This window comes from Phoca vitulina, unplaced genomic scaffold (genome assembly GCF_004348235.1).
Source record: "Phoca vitulina isolate PV1807 unplaced genomic scaffold, GSC_HSeal_1.0 scaffold2, whole genome shotgun sequence".
Classification (NCBI taxonomy): Eukaryota; Metazoa; Chordata; class Mammalia; order Carnivora; family Phocidae; genus Phoca; species Phoca vitulina.
The window spans coordinates 65,401,959-65,418,180 of NW_022589705.1; the positions used below are offsets into that span (position 1 = coordinate 65,401,959).

At 38.5% G+C, this 16,222-nt stretch overlaps 1 protein-coding gene across 6 annotated transcripts in view; it reads right to left on the reverse strand.

Annotated features, from left to right (window-relative positions):
* MAST2 (microtubule associated serine/threonine kinase 2) overlaps window positions 1-16,222 on the reverse strand; it is a 221,440-nt gene that overhangs the window by 34,410 nt on the left and 170,808 nt on the right. For 4 of the 6 annotated variants that reach the window (XM_032429988.1, XM_032429980.1, XM_032430000.1 and 1 more), the window contains 3 exons: window positions 3,624-3,699; window positions 2,180-2,200; window positions 266-344 (listed from right to left, as the gene is read on the reverse strand). In XM_032429988.1, the coding sequence (XP_032285879.1) occupies window positions 266-344; window positions 2,180-2,200; window positions 3,624-3,699 (176 nt within the window). The remainder of the gene's footprint in view (window positions 1-265; window positions 345-2,179; window positions 2,201-3,623; window positions 3,700-16,222) is intronic. The other 2 variants (XM_032429999.1, XM_032429995.1) reach the window with 1 other exon arrangement.

The window sequence follows — 16,222 nt, forward strand, 5'->3', positions numbered from 1 at the left end:
CTCCTCTGACTCAACTTGGAAAAACTGATGCCCAGAGAGCATGCTGGTTAGTTCTTTCCAAAGGTGTTCAATGTTTATATCTGGCTATGGCTGTTAAGGGCCACCACTGCCCCACTCAGCCTCATCTCCAAACAACCTCTCTGAATTTGGCCTTGGAGGAAAAATTGAGAACTACTTTGCAATCCCATAGGGATAGGCAGCAATAATCTGTAGGGAAGTACTTCCTTGGGATGAAGGAAGCAAAGCCACAGATTTGGCTACTTACTGAGACAGTAGAGCTAGGAGTGTTGGTTCCATAACCTGAAGAAGGCAAAGAGGCCAAAGACCAGCGCCGTCCATCAGTCCTATGTAAAATTAAGAATATTAGCCAGTTTCTACAGGACCCCACCCTGAGCCCTGGACCTGCCTGTCTTTCCACCAGCACTGTTTTGGGCAGTTGGCTCACAGGTAGGCTCTTCCTTGTCTCTAGACAGTACTGCTTAGTCTAGTACATGCTTTCACATCTCTCTCCTACATGAGGCCTATGGTCGTGAGTTTTCCACTGCAAAGACAAACATCTCTAACTAAAAAGGAGTCTGTGACTTTGAATAAGAACATCCATTATATAATACTGTGGTTCTGAAATAAAAATCTTCATACTCTCAACGTAGTCACATGTATTCATTTATTTATGCAACGTATTCACTTTTAGAGAAGCAATGACAGAGGACTCTAGCTGAAGGGATCACCACAAGGACAGAACTGCCACTGAAATACAGCTATTCCTTTTTTTGAAGGCTCCATGTGAAAGGCTCTTTGGTCTTTCCCAGGCCACTGGATTGATGAAGAAGAAGTGGACCACCATCTGAGTCTGAGTATGAACCAATCATTGGCAAACAGTCCAAGGTTACTTAAGATCCATTAGGACCCATAAAACCAGTCTTTGAGAATGTTCGTAGAGTGGTAGTAACCTCATGAAGAGACAGCCAGGTGGCATACCCTTGGCTGTATTATATAAGATTTTGGAGCAGGTTTCCTGCTGCTCTTGAAAGGATGCACCCCAAAGTTCTCATCACAAAGAACTAGCTATTTGCTTTGCTGTGGAGGAGAAAGATCAAGCAGGTATCTGGTGTGAAGCTTTTATTACGTGGACAAGTGATTCTTTCCTGGACTATGGGATGTGCTGTAACACAAGCGTTTTTTCTTGTGAAGCATGGGGGCATAGCCTGTTCTAGTTGAAGTTGGCGAAAATTTCTTTGCTGCTACCACGGAACTTTAGAACATTAGCAATGGAGGACCTTTAGAATTTAAATACCCTCAATCTTCAGAGAAACACTATAACCCAGGGATTTGGTGATTTAGTCCAGGCTTCACAGTTAAGGGAGGTGGAGAGAGGCAGGGAGAGGAAGGAAAAAAAAGAGGACTCAATCTTGCCAGGGCTTCCCCTTTTGAAGCACTCCTCCCCACTCCCACCAATACCGAGCAGCTTTTCCTACTAGACTCTGCAAGGGGACAGCATAGGGTTCCATGCTACATGCACCTGATTCAAACTTCATGCTACCCAGGCAGCTAGCTCTGCTGGAACCTAGTCTCTGAGGCAAAGAAATGTCCAGGAAGCTGCTCAAACATGATGTTCTCTCTGACCTCTTTTGTTGGGTCCTGGGAGCTCTATACAAGAAAGCAAGTCAATTCCAGGAAAACAGAGCTCAGCAAAGATAGCACTAGTCTAACTTAGGGAGGAATTTCCCAAACCCTTGTCAAATAGACTTTTTCACAGATCATCTTTCCTTCTTTAGAAAGAAATGGAAACCAACTGCAGGGCAGCCATTTTTCTGTAATCTGAAGAGCAAGGGCTACCACAGTCAGAAAGAAATGCCACTATAGGATGCCTCCACTTTCTCTGCCTGGTCATCTCACTGGGTGACCGAGGAATTTGTGGGGATGAGGGTGACTTGTCCCTAGGCTCAGAAACTTAGAACTATTAGCAATTCCTGCCTCCAAGTCTATGAGCTCTGAGCCTTGGTTCCAGCAGGGGGTTCCCTTAGGGCCTCTTTGCTAGATATGAAAGGCCAAATGTTCATACCCACAGTCAGAGAAGACTCATCACAACCAGTTCTCACCAAGCACAACACCACAAACCATATTGTCTGGCCATGCATAGCAGTTTCCCAGCCCCTCTCCCCATCATGTCCACTATTACCTGTCTGCTCTGTGGCCATGGCTGTAGTTAAAAGACATATATTACAGTGAGAATCAAATGGAACCAAGGAGACTGATCTGTTTGACCCCTGGCATTTGGTCACCCTTGGCAAGAGCAAACTTTTTGTTTAGGATTGTGTGTATGTAGGGGCGCCTGGGTGGCTCAGCCATTAAGTGTCTGCCTTCGGCTCAGGTCATGGTCCCAGGGTCCTGGGATCGAGCCCCGCATTGGGATCCCTGCTCCGCGGGAAGCCTGCTTCTCCCTCTCCCACTCCCCTTGCTTGTGTTCCCTCTCTCGCTGTGTCTCTCTCTGCCAAATAAATAAAATCTTTAAAAAAAAAAAGGATTGTGTGTATGTTTGACGTGAAATTGCAGGACTGATGGATCTATCCTTAGCATTTCATTAAATCTATTTTGTGTGATATTCCAAACCCATGTGATCCTACAAGGTTCAAGCCTGACCTCAGTAACCTAGCAAACACAATTCCTGAGTACCCTATTTGGCAGGGTTGAAGTCTTCTTCCCTACCCCTACTAATACCTAGCTGCTTTTCCTACTATGTCCTGTTAAGAGAACAGCCCAGAGTTCCATGTTCCATACACATGACTCAAACTTCATGCCACCTAGCACAGCTCTGGATCGTAATACCAGGCCCCGAAATCCCCTAGCTGATCCTATTCCTAAAGCCCTGATAATAAGGCAGACACAAGGGCACAAATGGGACATGCTATTCCTTCTGCCTACAATGGCCTACACCTGTGTCCTCACTTTCAACATAGCAGGCTCACTCTTATCCTTCAGGTCTTAGCTTAAAAGTCAATCCCCTTCCGGGAGGCCTTACATGACCACCCTGTATAGATCCTCCAGCCCCATTCCCTTCCTATGCTTTCATGCAGCATCATGTTCTTTCATTTCATGGTGCTTATCACAGTTTACAACTATAAACGCTTGCCTGTTCATTATTCTTCCCCATCACTCATTCAACCAAAGAGCACTGAATAAGTGCTTATTATACACCAGGAGACACAGCTTTCCAATATTAACGAATCTCTATTAAAAGCACTTTTATTCTGGTTGAGGAGTAAGAGTAAAACCTTGGGTCTCCCTGGGATGAGAGGCCATTTTCTCATTGATCCCACTAGGATAGCTCTCAGTCAGGAGTATAATGTTTTGGAACATACCCTCAGGAAACCAGGGATGTGTGCTTAGGATTATAAAAACCAATCCACTTCTTATATCTACTTGCCATTCAAATATCTAAAGGCAAATACCTAGGGCATCTAGAAAGCAAAATTTGAACAAGATGAGGAAAGCAATGCTGATGGCTAGTAGCCCAAGGTAACACACTTGGAAGGGCAGTGCCTCAAAAGAGGAAGCTAACATTTAACTAACATTCACGCAAATGCCACACACACATTAGTCACAGAGGTTTTCTATCAACTTACCTACGGGCAGGAACAAAGGAAAAGTGAGCAGGTGCATTTGGAGAGAAATTCCGGGGGCTATCCAAAGGACTGTTACCTGTGGGTGGGGAAAGGAAAAGCAACCCTCTGTGAAGTCTTTCTGAGGAGGACTGAGGCGACCTTTAGGGAAGAACTCTATCCCTCGCACTGGCAATTAGCACTCAGGTGGTTATGTTTTCAGGCCCCTGTCAGTTTAACAATTCTCTCTTTGTAAAAGTTTGGTAGCCCAGAGGTTTCTCCCTTGTTCCCAAGTTGCCTGTAACCATCTTATGTCTCTCAGACATCCATTCTAGTTACAGCAGCAACTTGCCAATTTCCTGTCCTCCTCGGAACACCTCAGGCTCCAATCTGCCTAGTCAAGTTAACCCAACTTTCCAAAGGCTTGAAGAATTCATTTGGTGCAGATGCTTAAACATTTCTTGAAAGGCAACAGGACTCCTTCCCGGTCTAAAAGTCTCTTGGATATATATCTCTGCACATTGCATCCAAGGCTAACCCAGAAATGTGCATGCTTAAGAGAAACTCAAGTTCTCCGGTGGGGACTTAAGATAGCAGCATTCCTTAAAAGACACCAAACACAAGTCCCCCAAGTCTGCAAAGCATGCCCAACCTCCTCATGGTATAGGAATTACTTCCATTCCCTTTTAGTTTTCACATGTTCCCTGTAACTTGCTAACATACAGCACAGAAGAAGGTTCGAATAAAACTTTGCTTACCTTTGCACTAGTCACAATAGTTCTTGAGCCTAAGACTGCCATACTGTTCTGGCCTAACTTCCAGCTGGCGGTTAGTATTTAGAAGCTCCTAGCTGGCAGAAGCTGTCCATGTGTCTCTACCCAAAGGGCCATGCCAAAGTAAGCTCCATACTATATGTTGTGCTGACCTCTCTGCCAATCTCTGTCCACCTCCCCACTTCTGTACTCACTTCCCACACAGCACCTCTGTCTCAGTTACATAAAGGCATTCTTAGGGCGTCTGGCTGGTTCAGGCAGGGGGTGTACAACTCTTGATCTCAGGGTTGTGGGTTCAGGCCCACGTTGGGCACACAGATTACTTAAAAATAAAATCTTAAATAAATAAATAAATAAATAAATAAATAAATAAAGGTACTCTCTATGGGAAAACTAATTAGGAGGAGGCTTTTTCAGCTTCCACTTATCCCCTTGACTGGGAGCCTCAGTGAGGTGCACAGCCTTATGTACGAGGTCTGCTCTCAACCTAGTACCAACTCTGGGTTTCCCATGCTCTGTGTATAGGACTAGCTCTTACGATCTATTCCTACCTCCTGGCTAGCACAGGCTATCAGGGTGTGAGAGAAATGATCTGCAGTAGTTGTTTCCTTAGCCAGGACTTAATAAGTATCAGGCCTCCTCAGAATTATCAAAGCCTTTTAAAAAAATTCTATTCTTTTAAAATAGTGTCATCTCCAAAATTAACAAATACCTTCAGTTTGATCCTTGAGTGTAAAGCTAGATGCCCTTTGTTGGTTCCCCAAACTACTCAGCTAAAGCCTCAAAGAAATCCCTAAACATGGGTATTCTACAAACAATGACTGCCGTTCTAAGGACCAGGTGTGGTGCTGGTTATGGGACAGAACACAAAGAATCTTTCAGGTGCTAACAGTAATGCTAGGGATTCAAAGAACATACACATGTCAAAAGCAACTAACACTAACAGGAAAAAAAATCCTGCAAATCATCACCACCACCACCATCATCATCAGAGCATCACTAAGCTACGAGACAACTTCAAGCAGCTTAATAATCCTTAAAGGAAGAGAGAGGGATACAGAAAACACAGTTGAAGAAATGATATCCAAGAATCTCCAAGAACCCTCAGCATGAGAAAGATGAAAACTACACCAAAGCACATTATAATCAAATTGCTCAAAACACATGATAAAAAGAAAAATCTTAAAAACAGTTGGGTGGTGGGTGGGAAAGACATGTTATATACAGAGGAACAAAGATAAGGAGTCTAGCAGATTTTTTATTGAAAACAATGTAAGAATACAACAGAGCAACATCTTTGAATTATGGAAAGAAAAACAAACCCTACCAACCCAGAATTCTATACCCAGCTACTGTGTAATAAAGAATTTGGTGGCTTTAGTCTCAGTTCCTGGGATGAGCCTCTAAATCCTTGGAATTTCCCAAGTGACAGGAGTGTCTTTGTTATTCGTGGTGGGGCCTGATAGTTTATGCACATGAGATGACTTAGGATGGTGGCTGGTCAACCCAGAAAGACCAACCATGTGGTTAGAGGCTCAGTGCTCTAAGCCATTTGATATCAGTCTGAATTCCAGGGAATGGAAGCAGGGCTAGAGACTGAGTTTAATCACATATTCAATGAGTCCATCAATCATGCCTACATAATGAAACCCCAATAAATATTCTGGACACCAAAACTTGGTGAGCTTCCTGGTTATTACTCTGCATATTGCTACATATCAGTGTGCTGGGAGGGTGACAGATCCAGACATCATGGGGAGAAGACACCAAAAGCTTCATATGTGGGGCCATCCCAGACCTCATTTTATGAGTCTCTCTTGTGGGCTAGTTCTGATTTATATTCTTTTTGCTATAATAAAACTCTATCTGTAAGTATAATACTTTCCTCAGTTTTGAGTCATTCTCTACTGAAATATTAACCTGAAGAGTTAGTGGGAACCTTTGAATTTATATCCAGTCGGTCAGAATTACGGGTGGCCTGGGAACCCCAAGCTTGTAGTTGGGTGTCTAAAGGAATGACAATTTTGTGAAGGACTATGTCCAAAACCTGTAAAGTATGGATTAATTCTCGGTAATTAGTGTTAAAAGTCATTGTACCAGTAAAAATATTTTTTAAAAACAAGGTGAAATAAGTATCTTCTCAGATAAAAAGAAAAAATCCTCAAGAACAGCAGACTGCACTGCAATTAAAAAAAAAAGTCCTTTAGGCAGAAAAAGATACCAAATGGAAATATGGATCTACACAAAAGAATGAAGAGCACTAGAAAAGTTAACTACGGGGCGCCTGGGTGGCTCAGATGGTTAAGTGTCTGCCTTTGGCTCAGGTCATGACCTCAGGGTCCTGGGATTGAGCCCCGCATCGGGCTCCCTGCTTGGCGGGGAGCCTGCTTCTCACTCTCCCTCTACTGTTCCCCCTGCTTGTGCTCTCTCGCTCTGTCAAATAAATAAATAAAATCTAAAAAAAACAAAAGAAAGAAAGAAAGAAAAGTTAACTACATGGGAAAACAAATACTTTTTTCTTGTTATTTAAATCTCTTTAAGAATAATAACTATTTAAACAAAAATAATAATAAGGTGGTGTAGGATTTATAATATATGAGAATAAAAAGTTTGAAAACAACATCAAGCTGAAAGAGGGAAAATGGAATGGTATTATTCTTATACTATCTGTGAAGAGGTATAATATGATAAGATATATATTGCATATGCCAATGCAATTACTAGGTAACAGTTATAGCTCATAAGCCAGTAAAAGATATAAAGTGGGATAAAAACCATTCAACCCCAAATAAAGCAAAAAAGAGCAAGAAGAAAAAACAGATGGAACAATTAGAAAACAAATAGGAATATAACCGATTTAAACCAAACCGTATCAACGACAGTAAATGTAAATAAGTCTAAAAACCCCAATTAAAAGGCAGAGATTGTCAGATTGGATTAAAAAGAAAGACCCTATTAAAGAAACTGAACCCATGTTAATAATCTTTGAAAACATCAGTTTCATATGTTGTACTGATAATTCCATTAAACACTTAAAGAAAAACTGGTACCTATGCAATTTCTTCCAATAGAAGTGGAAAGAACACCCCCTAAACTCATTGTATAAGGCCAGTATTACCTTAATACAGAAACCAGAGAAGAACATTACAAGAAAACTATAGACCTGTATCTCTTATGGATATAGTTGTAAAAATTCTCAACAAGACATTAGAAATATAAAATTTTACAATGTATAAAAAATTACATACCACAATCAAGTGCAATTTATTCCAGGTATGCAAGATCGATCTGACATTTGAAAATCAATTAATATAATCCGCCACCACAACAGACTAAAGAGGAAAAACCATATAATTGCATGAATTGATTCTGAAAAGGTATTTGACAAAATCTAAAACCCATTCCTGATAAAACTCTCAGCAAACTAGGAAAAGAGAGGAACTTCCTCAACTTGATCAAGAACATCTACAGAAGACATACTGCTAACATTAGACTTAATGGTGAGAAAGAGGATGCTTTCCTTCTAGGACTGGGAACAAGGCAAAAATGTCCCCTCTCACCAGTCCTATTCAGCTCATACCGAACATCTTAGTCAGTGCAATACGATTTTTTAGAAATTTTATTTATTTATTTGAGAGGGAGAGAGAGAGCATGCATGCACGAGCAGGGGGAGGGGAAGAGGGAGAGGGAACCTGAAGCAAACTCCAAGCTGAGCGCGGAGCCCCACCCAGGACTCGATCTAACAACCACAAGATCATGACCTGAGCCAAAACCAAGAGTCAGACACTTAACCAACTGCGCCACCCAGATGCCCTGCAATAAGACTTTTTTTTTTTTTTTTAAAGAAAATAAAGGTAAGTACATTAGGAAATAATAAGTAAAACTATCTTTGTTTGCAGATGACAGGATTGTCTATGTAGAGATTAAAGAACTGAATCAAAGAATCGAAGAAGAATCGAAGAAGAACTGAATCGAAGAATTAAGAAGAAAAAGAAAAAGATGAAAGTAAAAAATCACTGCTGGAACTAATAAACAAATACAGCAAAGTCACAGAATACAAGGCTAATATACAAGTCAATTGCTTTCCTTTATACTAGCAATGAACAATGGTACTTGAAATTAAAAACAATACACAAGAGGTGTGTGGGTGGCACAGTCGGTTAAATGTCTGATTTCGGCTCAGGTCATGATCTCAGGGTCCTGGGATCCAGCCCCGAGTCAGGCCCCCTGCTCAGCAGGGAGTCTGCTTGTCCCTCTGCCCCTCACCCCGCTCATGCTCGCTTTCTCCCAAAAAGTAAATCTTTTTAAAAAATACAGAATACAATTAACTTTAGCATAAAAATGAAATGCTTATGTATAACTCTAACAAAATATATACACTATTTATATGCTGTAAACTATAATGATGAAAGAAACCAAAGATCTAAATAAATGAAGTACTGCATGTTCATGGATTGGAAGATTTAATATTGCTAAGACGTCAGTTTTTTCCAACTTGATCTACAGATTCAGTGCAATTTCAATCAAAATCTCAACAGGCTAGTCTGTGGATACTGACAAATGGATTCTAAAGTTTATATGGAAAGGTAAAATAACCAGAAAAGTAACACAATACTGAAGAACAAAGTTGGGGGACTGACATTACTTGACTTCAAAACTCATTATAAATCTCAACATCACTAGTCATCAGAGAAATGCCAATCAAAACCACATTGAGATATCACCTCACACCAGTCAGAATGGCTAAAATTAACAACACAAGAAACAACAGGTGTTGGCAAGGATGTGAAGGGAAAAAAAAAAAACCCTCATGCACTGTTGGTGGGAATGCAAACTGGTGCAGCCACTGGAAAACAGTATGGAGGTTCCTCAAAAAATTAAAATTAGAATTATCATGATCCAGCAATTCCACTACTGGGTATTTACCCAAAGAATATGAAAACAGTAATTTGAAAAGATATATGCACCCCTATGTTTATTGTAGCATTATTTACAATAGCCAAAATATGGAAGCAACCCCAGTGCTGTCCACCAAGAGATGAATGGATAAAGAAGTGATATATATATGCACAATGGAATATTACTCCACCATAAAAAAAGAATGAAATCTTGCCATCAGCAACAATATGAATGGTCTAGAGGGTATAATGCTAGATGAAATAAATCAGTGAGAGAAAGACAAATACCATATGATTTCACTCATATGTGGAACTTAAGAAACAAAACAAAGAAAAACAGAGACAAACAAAAAAAGAGACTCTTAAATATAGAGAATAAACTGGTGGTTACCAGGGGGAAGGTGAGTGGGACGATGGGTGAAACAGGTGAAGGGGATTGAAGAGAACACTTATCATAATGAACACTGAGTAATGTATAGAATTATTGAATCACTATATTATATACCTGAAACTAATATGACACTGTATGTTAATTATACTGGAATTAAAAAAAACTCACAATAAAGCTATAGTGATCAAGACAATGTAGTATTGGTGAAAGATCAGACATATAGATCAATAAAACAGAACAGAGCATTCAGAAACAGACAAACACAACTGCAGTCAATTGATACATGACAAAAGAGCACAGGCAGTTCAATGGAGAAAGGATAGTCTTTTCAATGAATGGTGCTGGAACAACTGGACATCTATATGCAAAAAAAGCATCTAGACACAACTTTCACAAAAATTAACTCAACATTGATAATGTAAATGATCCTAATGTAACATCTGCCTAAATGTAAAACACAAAACTTCTAGAAGATAACATAGGAGAAAATCAAGGTGACCTTGGCTTTGGTGATAACTATTTAGATGTGAAACCAAAAGCACAATCAATGAAAAAAAAGTGGACTGCATGAAAAGTAAAAACTTCTGCTCTGCAAAAGACATTATTAAGAGATAAAAAAAAAGACAAGTCAGACTGGGAGAAAATATTTGCAAAATACATTATCTCATCTATATCAAAACATATAAAACATCTCACTTGTATCCAAAATGTATAAAAACCTCTTAAAGGTCAACAATAAGAAAACAACCCAATTTTAGAAGGAGGGAAAGAGGGGCGCCTGGGTGGCTCAGTCGTTAAGCGTCTGCCTTCGGCTCAGGTCATGATCTCACGGTCCTGGGATCGAGCCCCACACATCAGGCTCCCTGCTCGGTGGGAAGCCTGCTTCTCCCTCTCCCACTCCCCCTGCTTGTGTTCCCTCTCTCGCTGTGTCTCTCTTTGTCAAATAAATAAAATCTTAAAAAAAAAAAAGGAGGGAAAGATCTGAACAGACACACCAAAGAAGATATACAGATGGCAAATAAGCATATGAAAAGTTGCTCAACATCATCTGTCATAGGGAATTAAAAATTAAAACCACATGGGATACTCATACACACCTATTAGAATGGCTCAAAAACTGACAATATCTCATGTTGGTGAGGATGTGGAACAAGAGGAATTCTTACTTGTTGGTGGGAATGCAAAACGGTACAGCCATTTTGGGAGACAGTTTGCAGTTTCTCACAATGCTGAACATAGTCTTATTGTTCAATTTAGCAGCACACTTCTAAGTACTAACTCAACTGAGTTGAAAACTTTTGTTCACACAAAAACTTGCATATGGATGTTTATATCAGCTTTATTCATAATTGCCAAAACTTGGAAGCAACCAAGATGTCCTTCAGTAGAAGATGGATAAACTGTAGTACATCCAATGTAATACCATTCAGTACTAAAAAGAAATAAGCTATCAAGCCATGACAAGACACAGAAGAAACAAATGCATATTACTAAGTGAAAAGAGCCAATCTGAAAAGGCTTTATACTGTATGATCCCAACTACATGACATTCTGGAAAAGTAAAAAGATCAGTGATTGCTAGGGCAGAGCAAAGGGATAAGAGACAAGCAGGTAAAACACCATGCACTTTTAAGGTGATGAAATTCTTCTGTATCACACTGTAATGGTGGACAAATAACATTATACATTTGTTAAAAAACCTACAGAACTTTACAACATGAAGAGTGATATATGAAAAATTTAAAAAATCATTTATGAGGTTGAGGGATCCCAGGGAAGAATGTAAACTGTGATAAGAGAATCTAACTGTATTATAAATGTATTGGAACAACTTCATTAAAGTGAGTGGAAGGAAATGTGCTGACCTAAGAAACTTTGGAAATGGAGTCTATTAAGACTAAAGGCAAAAGGAACTACATGACGTAACTTGTCAGTAAAGTTGTTTTCCATGTAGATATGCATTTGTAATTCCGACACTGTTATATGTATGTATACAATGGAAGTGAATCATTAAGTATATAGATGGCAGATGGTAGGAGCCAAGAATCTCATTGTTGGTTTTTTTTTTTAAGATTTTATTTATTTATTTGACAGAGAGAGAGAGAGAACAGAGGGAGGGGGGAGAAGCAGACTCCCTGCTGAGCAGGGAGCCTCATGTGGGGCTCGATCCCAGGACCCTGGGATCATGACCTGAGCCAAAGGCAGATGCTTCACTGACTGAGCCACCCAGGCGCCCTGAATCTCACTGTTAGAGTGGAAATTTACAGATCAGCAAGGGGAAGAAACTAGAATGATCTATATAATAATGGATTAGTGCTGGAGACATCAGCAAGAACTCATGTTTAATTTAATAGAGATACAGATGGTTACATATATTATATACACAGGTTTGTATACATCTGTTGGCTAAGAGGGTATAAAAGGACACTCCAGTAGCAATAAGCGTATCTAGCACCCAGATCTTGGTTTCTAATACTATTCTCCAATAAAAGTATCCAGAGCTCCTTGGAGAATGGTTGATTCTAGAGCTGGGGCAACAAATATACAAGATAAGCCTGGAGCATCTTGTAGTGCCAGAAAGTAAGGAAGTGAGAAAATAACAAATCAAAACCAAAAAACAGGGGTGCCTGGGTGGTTCAGTCAGTTAAGCATCTGCCTTCGACTCAGGTCATGATCCCACGGTCCTGGGATCAAGCCCCGAGTTTGGCTCCCTGCTCAGTGAGGAGTCTGCTTCTCCCTCTCCCTCTGCCCCTCCCCCCCGGCTCATATGCGTTCTCTCTCTCAAATAAATAAATAAATAAAATCTTTAAAAAAATAAAAACAAAAACAAGCAAAAAACACACTGATGGGGGTATGCCAAGCAAAACAGCAGCCAACTGAAAGAACTCCTAATGGCCAAAGGTGGAACAGTTTGAGCAACAAAATAAAGTATTAATAGATTACAAATATTATAATATTTATATTATATTATAATATTATAAGTTATACTATGGAATAAATATCTATGGGTTATATCATTTGTGATATAAATGATTAAACAAATTAATAAATGGGGGGAAGAGACAAACCGATAGGATACAGAACACCTGAAAAACACTATCAACCAACTTAATAGAAAAAAAGCAGAATATACATTCTTTTCAAGTGAACATGGAACATTTACTAAGAATGATCATATTCTGGGCCATAAAACAAGATCCAATAATTTTAAAATAATTCAAGACAAATATGATATTGAATAAAAATCAGTAACAGAAAGATCTCTGGAAAACCTCCAAATCTGTGGAAACTAAACAACACACTTCTAAATAACTGAAAGAAGAAATCAAAAGGGAAATTACAAAAGTACTTTGAACTAAACAAAAATTAAAACATAACATCCAAAACTGCTAAACGAGTTCTTAGAGGGAAAACTGTATCATTAAATACCTACATTAGAAAAGAAGGACTAAATTCAATGACCTCAGCTTCTATCTTAAATTAGGGGGAAAAAAAAAAAAAAGAGCAAATGAAACTCAGAATAAAGGAAATCACAAAGATCACAGGAGAAACCAATTAAAAAAACACAACAGAGAAAATTAACAAACCATACACAGATTTTAGCTTAATAAACTACAAACAGACTGATTAGGAAAGAGAGAAAGAAAACACAAATTACCAACATCAGGAATGAGAGAGGTGATATCCACAGATTCTATAGATATCAGAATAATAAGGCAATATTATGAACAACTTTATGTCAATTGGCAACTTAAATGAAATTGAAAATTGAAATTTTTCTTCAAGATGCAAACTACCAAGGCTCATTCACAAAGAAATAGGTTACCTGAATACCCCTGTAATCTATTACGGAAATTAAATTTATTATTTAAAACATACCCACAAAGAAAATTCCAGGCCCCATAGCTTCACTGGACAAGTCTACCAAACATTCAAGGAATAAGTAATTCTATACAAATTCTTCCAGAAAATTGAAGAGAACGGAATTAATTCTTCCCAGGTCATCCTATGAAGTCAGCCTCACCTTGATACCAAAATCACAAAGATGAATGTATATGCATACATTCTTAATGAAACTTCAGCAAATCAAATCCAACAATTATAAAAGGATAATACATTATGACCAAGTAGATTTGTCCCAGGAATACAAGTTGGTTAAAATCTGAAAAAAATCAATCAATACAACCCATCATTATAATAGGCTGACAAAGAAAAACTATATGATCATCCCACTAGACATAGAAAATGCACTTGTCAAAAATCCAACAATCATTTTTTAAACATTTATGTATATATGTATGTATGTATATATGTAAGTATGGAATTTCTACATCCAACGTCGGGCTTGAACTCATGACTCCAAGATCAGGAGTCGCATGTTCTACTGACTGAGCCAGCCAGGCGCCCCCCAACCACCTTTTTTTTTTTTAAATTTTTTTTTTTTTAAAGATTTTATTTATTTATTTGAGAGAGAGAGAATGAGAGACAGAGAGCATGAGAGGGAGGAGGGTCAGAGGGAGAAGCAGACTCCCTGCTGAGCAGGGAGCCCGATGTGGGACTCGATCCCGGGACTCCAGGATCATGACCTGAGCCGAAGGCAGTCGCTTAACCAACTGAGCCACCCAGGCGCCCTCCAACCACCTTTTTTGATAAAAACTTTCACCAAACTAGGAATAGAAGGAAACATTCTTAAATCAATAAAGGGCATCAATGATAACGTATAGCTAACACCATACTTAATGGTTACGACACAATGCTCTAAGATCAGAAACAAGGCCAGGATGTCTGTGCTCACTGTTTGTATTCAAATTTGTACTGGAGGATCTAGTGAGTGCAATAAGAAAATAAAGAGAAATAAAAACCATCTAGATCAGAAAGGGAGAAATATTTGTTTTAAAGTACATATTTATATTAGTATATTTAAATAATTGATATTTATATAAAGTATATATTATATTTCTACATAGAAAATCTGACAGGGCGCCTGGGTGGCTCAGTTGGTTAAGCGACTGCCTTCGGCTCAGGTCATGATCCTGGAGTCCCTGGATCGAGTCCCGCATCGGGCTCCCTGCTCGGCAGGGAGTCTGCTTTGCCCTCTGACCCTATCCCCTCTCATGTGCTCTCTCTCATTCTCTCTCTCTCAAATAAATAAATAAAATCTTTAAAAAAAAAAAGAAAAAAAAAAAAGAAAATCTGACAGAATCTACAATAAAGCTACTTAAATGAGTTTAGCAAGGCTACAGGATACAAGGACAATACACAAAAATCTATTATATTTCTATATGTTAGCAATAACCAGAAAAAGAAAATAAATACAATACCATTTATTGCATAAAAACATGAATACTTAGGGATAAATCTAACAAAAGATGTACAAGAGTGACACAAAACACTGTTAAGAGAAGGGCATTAAGAGGCACAAACTTCCAGTTACAATATAAATAAGTCATGGAGATGAAAAGTACAGCATAAGGAATATAGTCAATGGTGACAGATGGTGACTTCACTTATCATGGTGAGTACCAATGCACAGAATTCTTCAATCACTATGTTTTACACCTGAAATGAATAAAACATTGTATGCAATGTTCAATAATAAATTTCAAAAATAAAAGTAAATTTAAAGTATTTTAAAAAACATTGTTAAGAGAAATTAATGATGGCCTACATAAATGGAGAAATATACCACAGGTAAAAAATATTCAACATTGTTAAAAAGTCAGTTCTCCCCTAATTGATCTATAGGTTCAGAACAATCCAATCAAAACTCCAGGTGTCTTTTTTTTTTAATAGATTTTATTTTTTAGAGCAGTTTTAGGTTCACAGCAAAATGGAGCAGAAGGCACAGGATTTTCCAAATACTCTCTGCCCTCACTCATGCATAGCCATCTCCTACCAGCTACCTTTTGGGTAAGCTGATTTTAAAACTTATATGGAAATGCAAAGGACAAGGAGACAAAAAAGAACACATACTATATGATTCCATTTGGATAAAATTCTACAAAAGTCAAACTAATCTGTAAGTGACAGCACACCAGTGGGTGCCTGGAGATGGGAGGAATTATAAAATGTTATGAAGAAACTTTTGGACATGATGGATACATACATTATTTTGATTGTGGTGATGGTTTTATAGGTATAAATATAAGTCAAATTTTATCAAATTATATACTTTAAAACAAATATTTTGTAAATTAAATTTTATTCATGGTACACAATTTTTTGTTCCCCTTTTTTGAGTGTACTGTGACTGAAGATTGTTCATATTTTTAGAAATCTTAGGTCTTCTGCAGTTTAGTTTTTAAATTTATTTTGTGACTTGGTTTTATTATAGATGAAAAATAAATGTCACAAAGATATGTAGCTCTCAATGGAAGAAGTGCTTTACTAGCTCTATTAATTAGATCATGGTACTCATTTTTCAATTCCACCCAAAGGATGGTAAATACCTTTTTTTTTTTTTTTAAGATTTTATTTATTTATTTGTCAGAGAGCGAGAAAGAGAGAGAATGAGCACAAGCAGGGGGCGCTGCAGGCATTGGGAGAAGCAGGCTCTCTGCA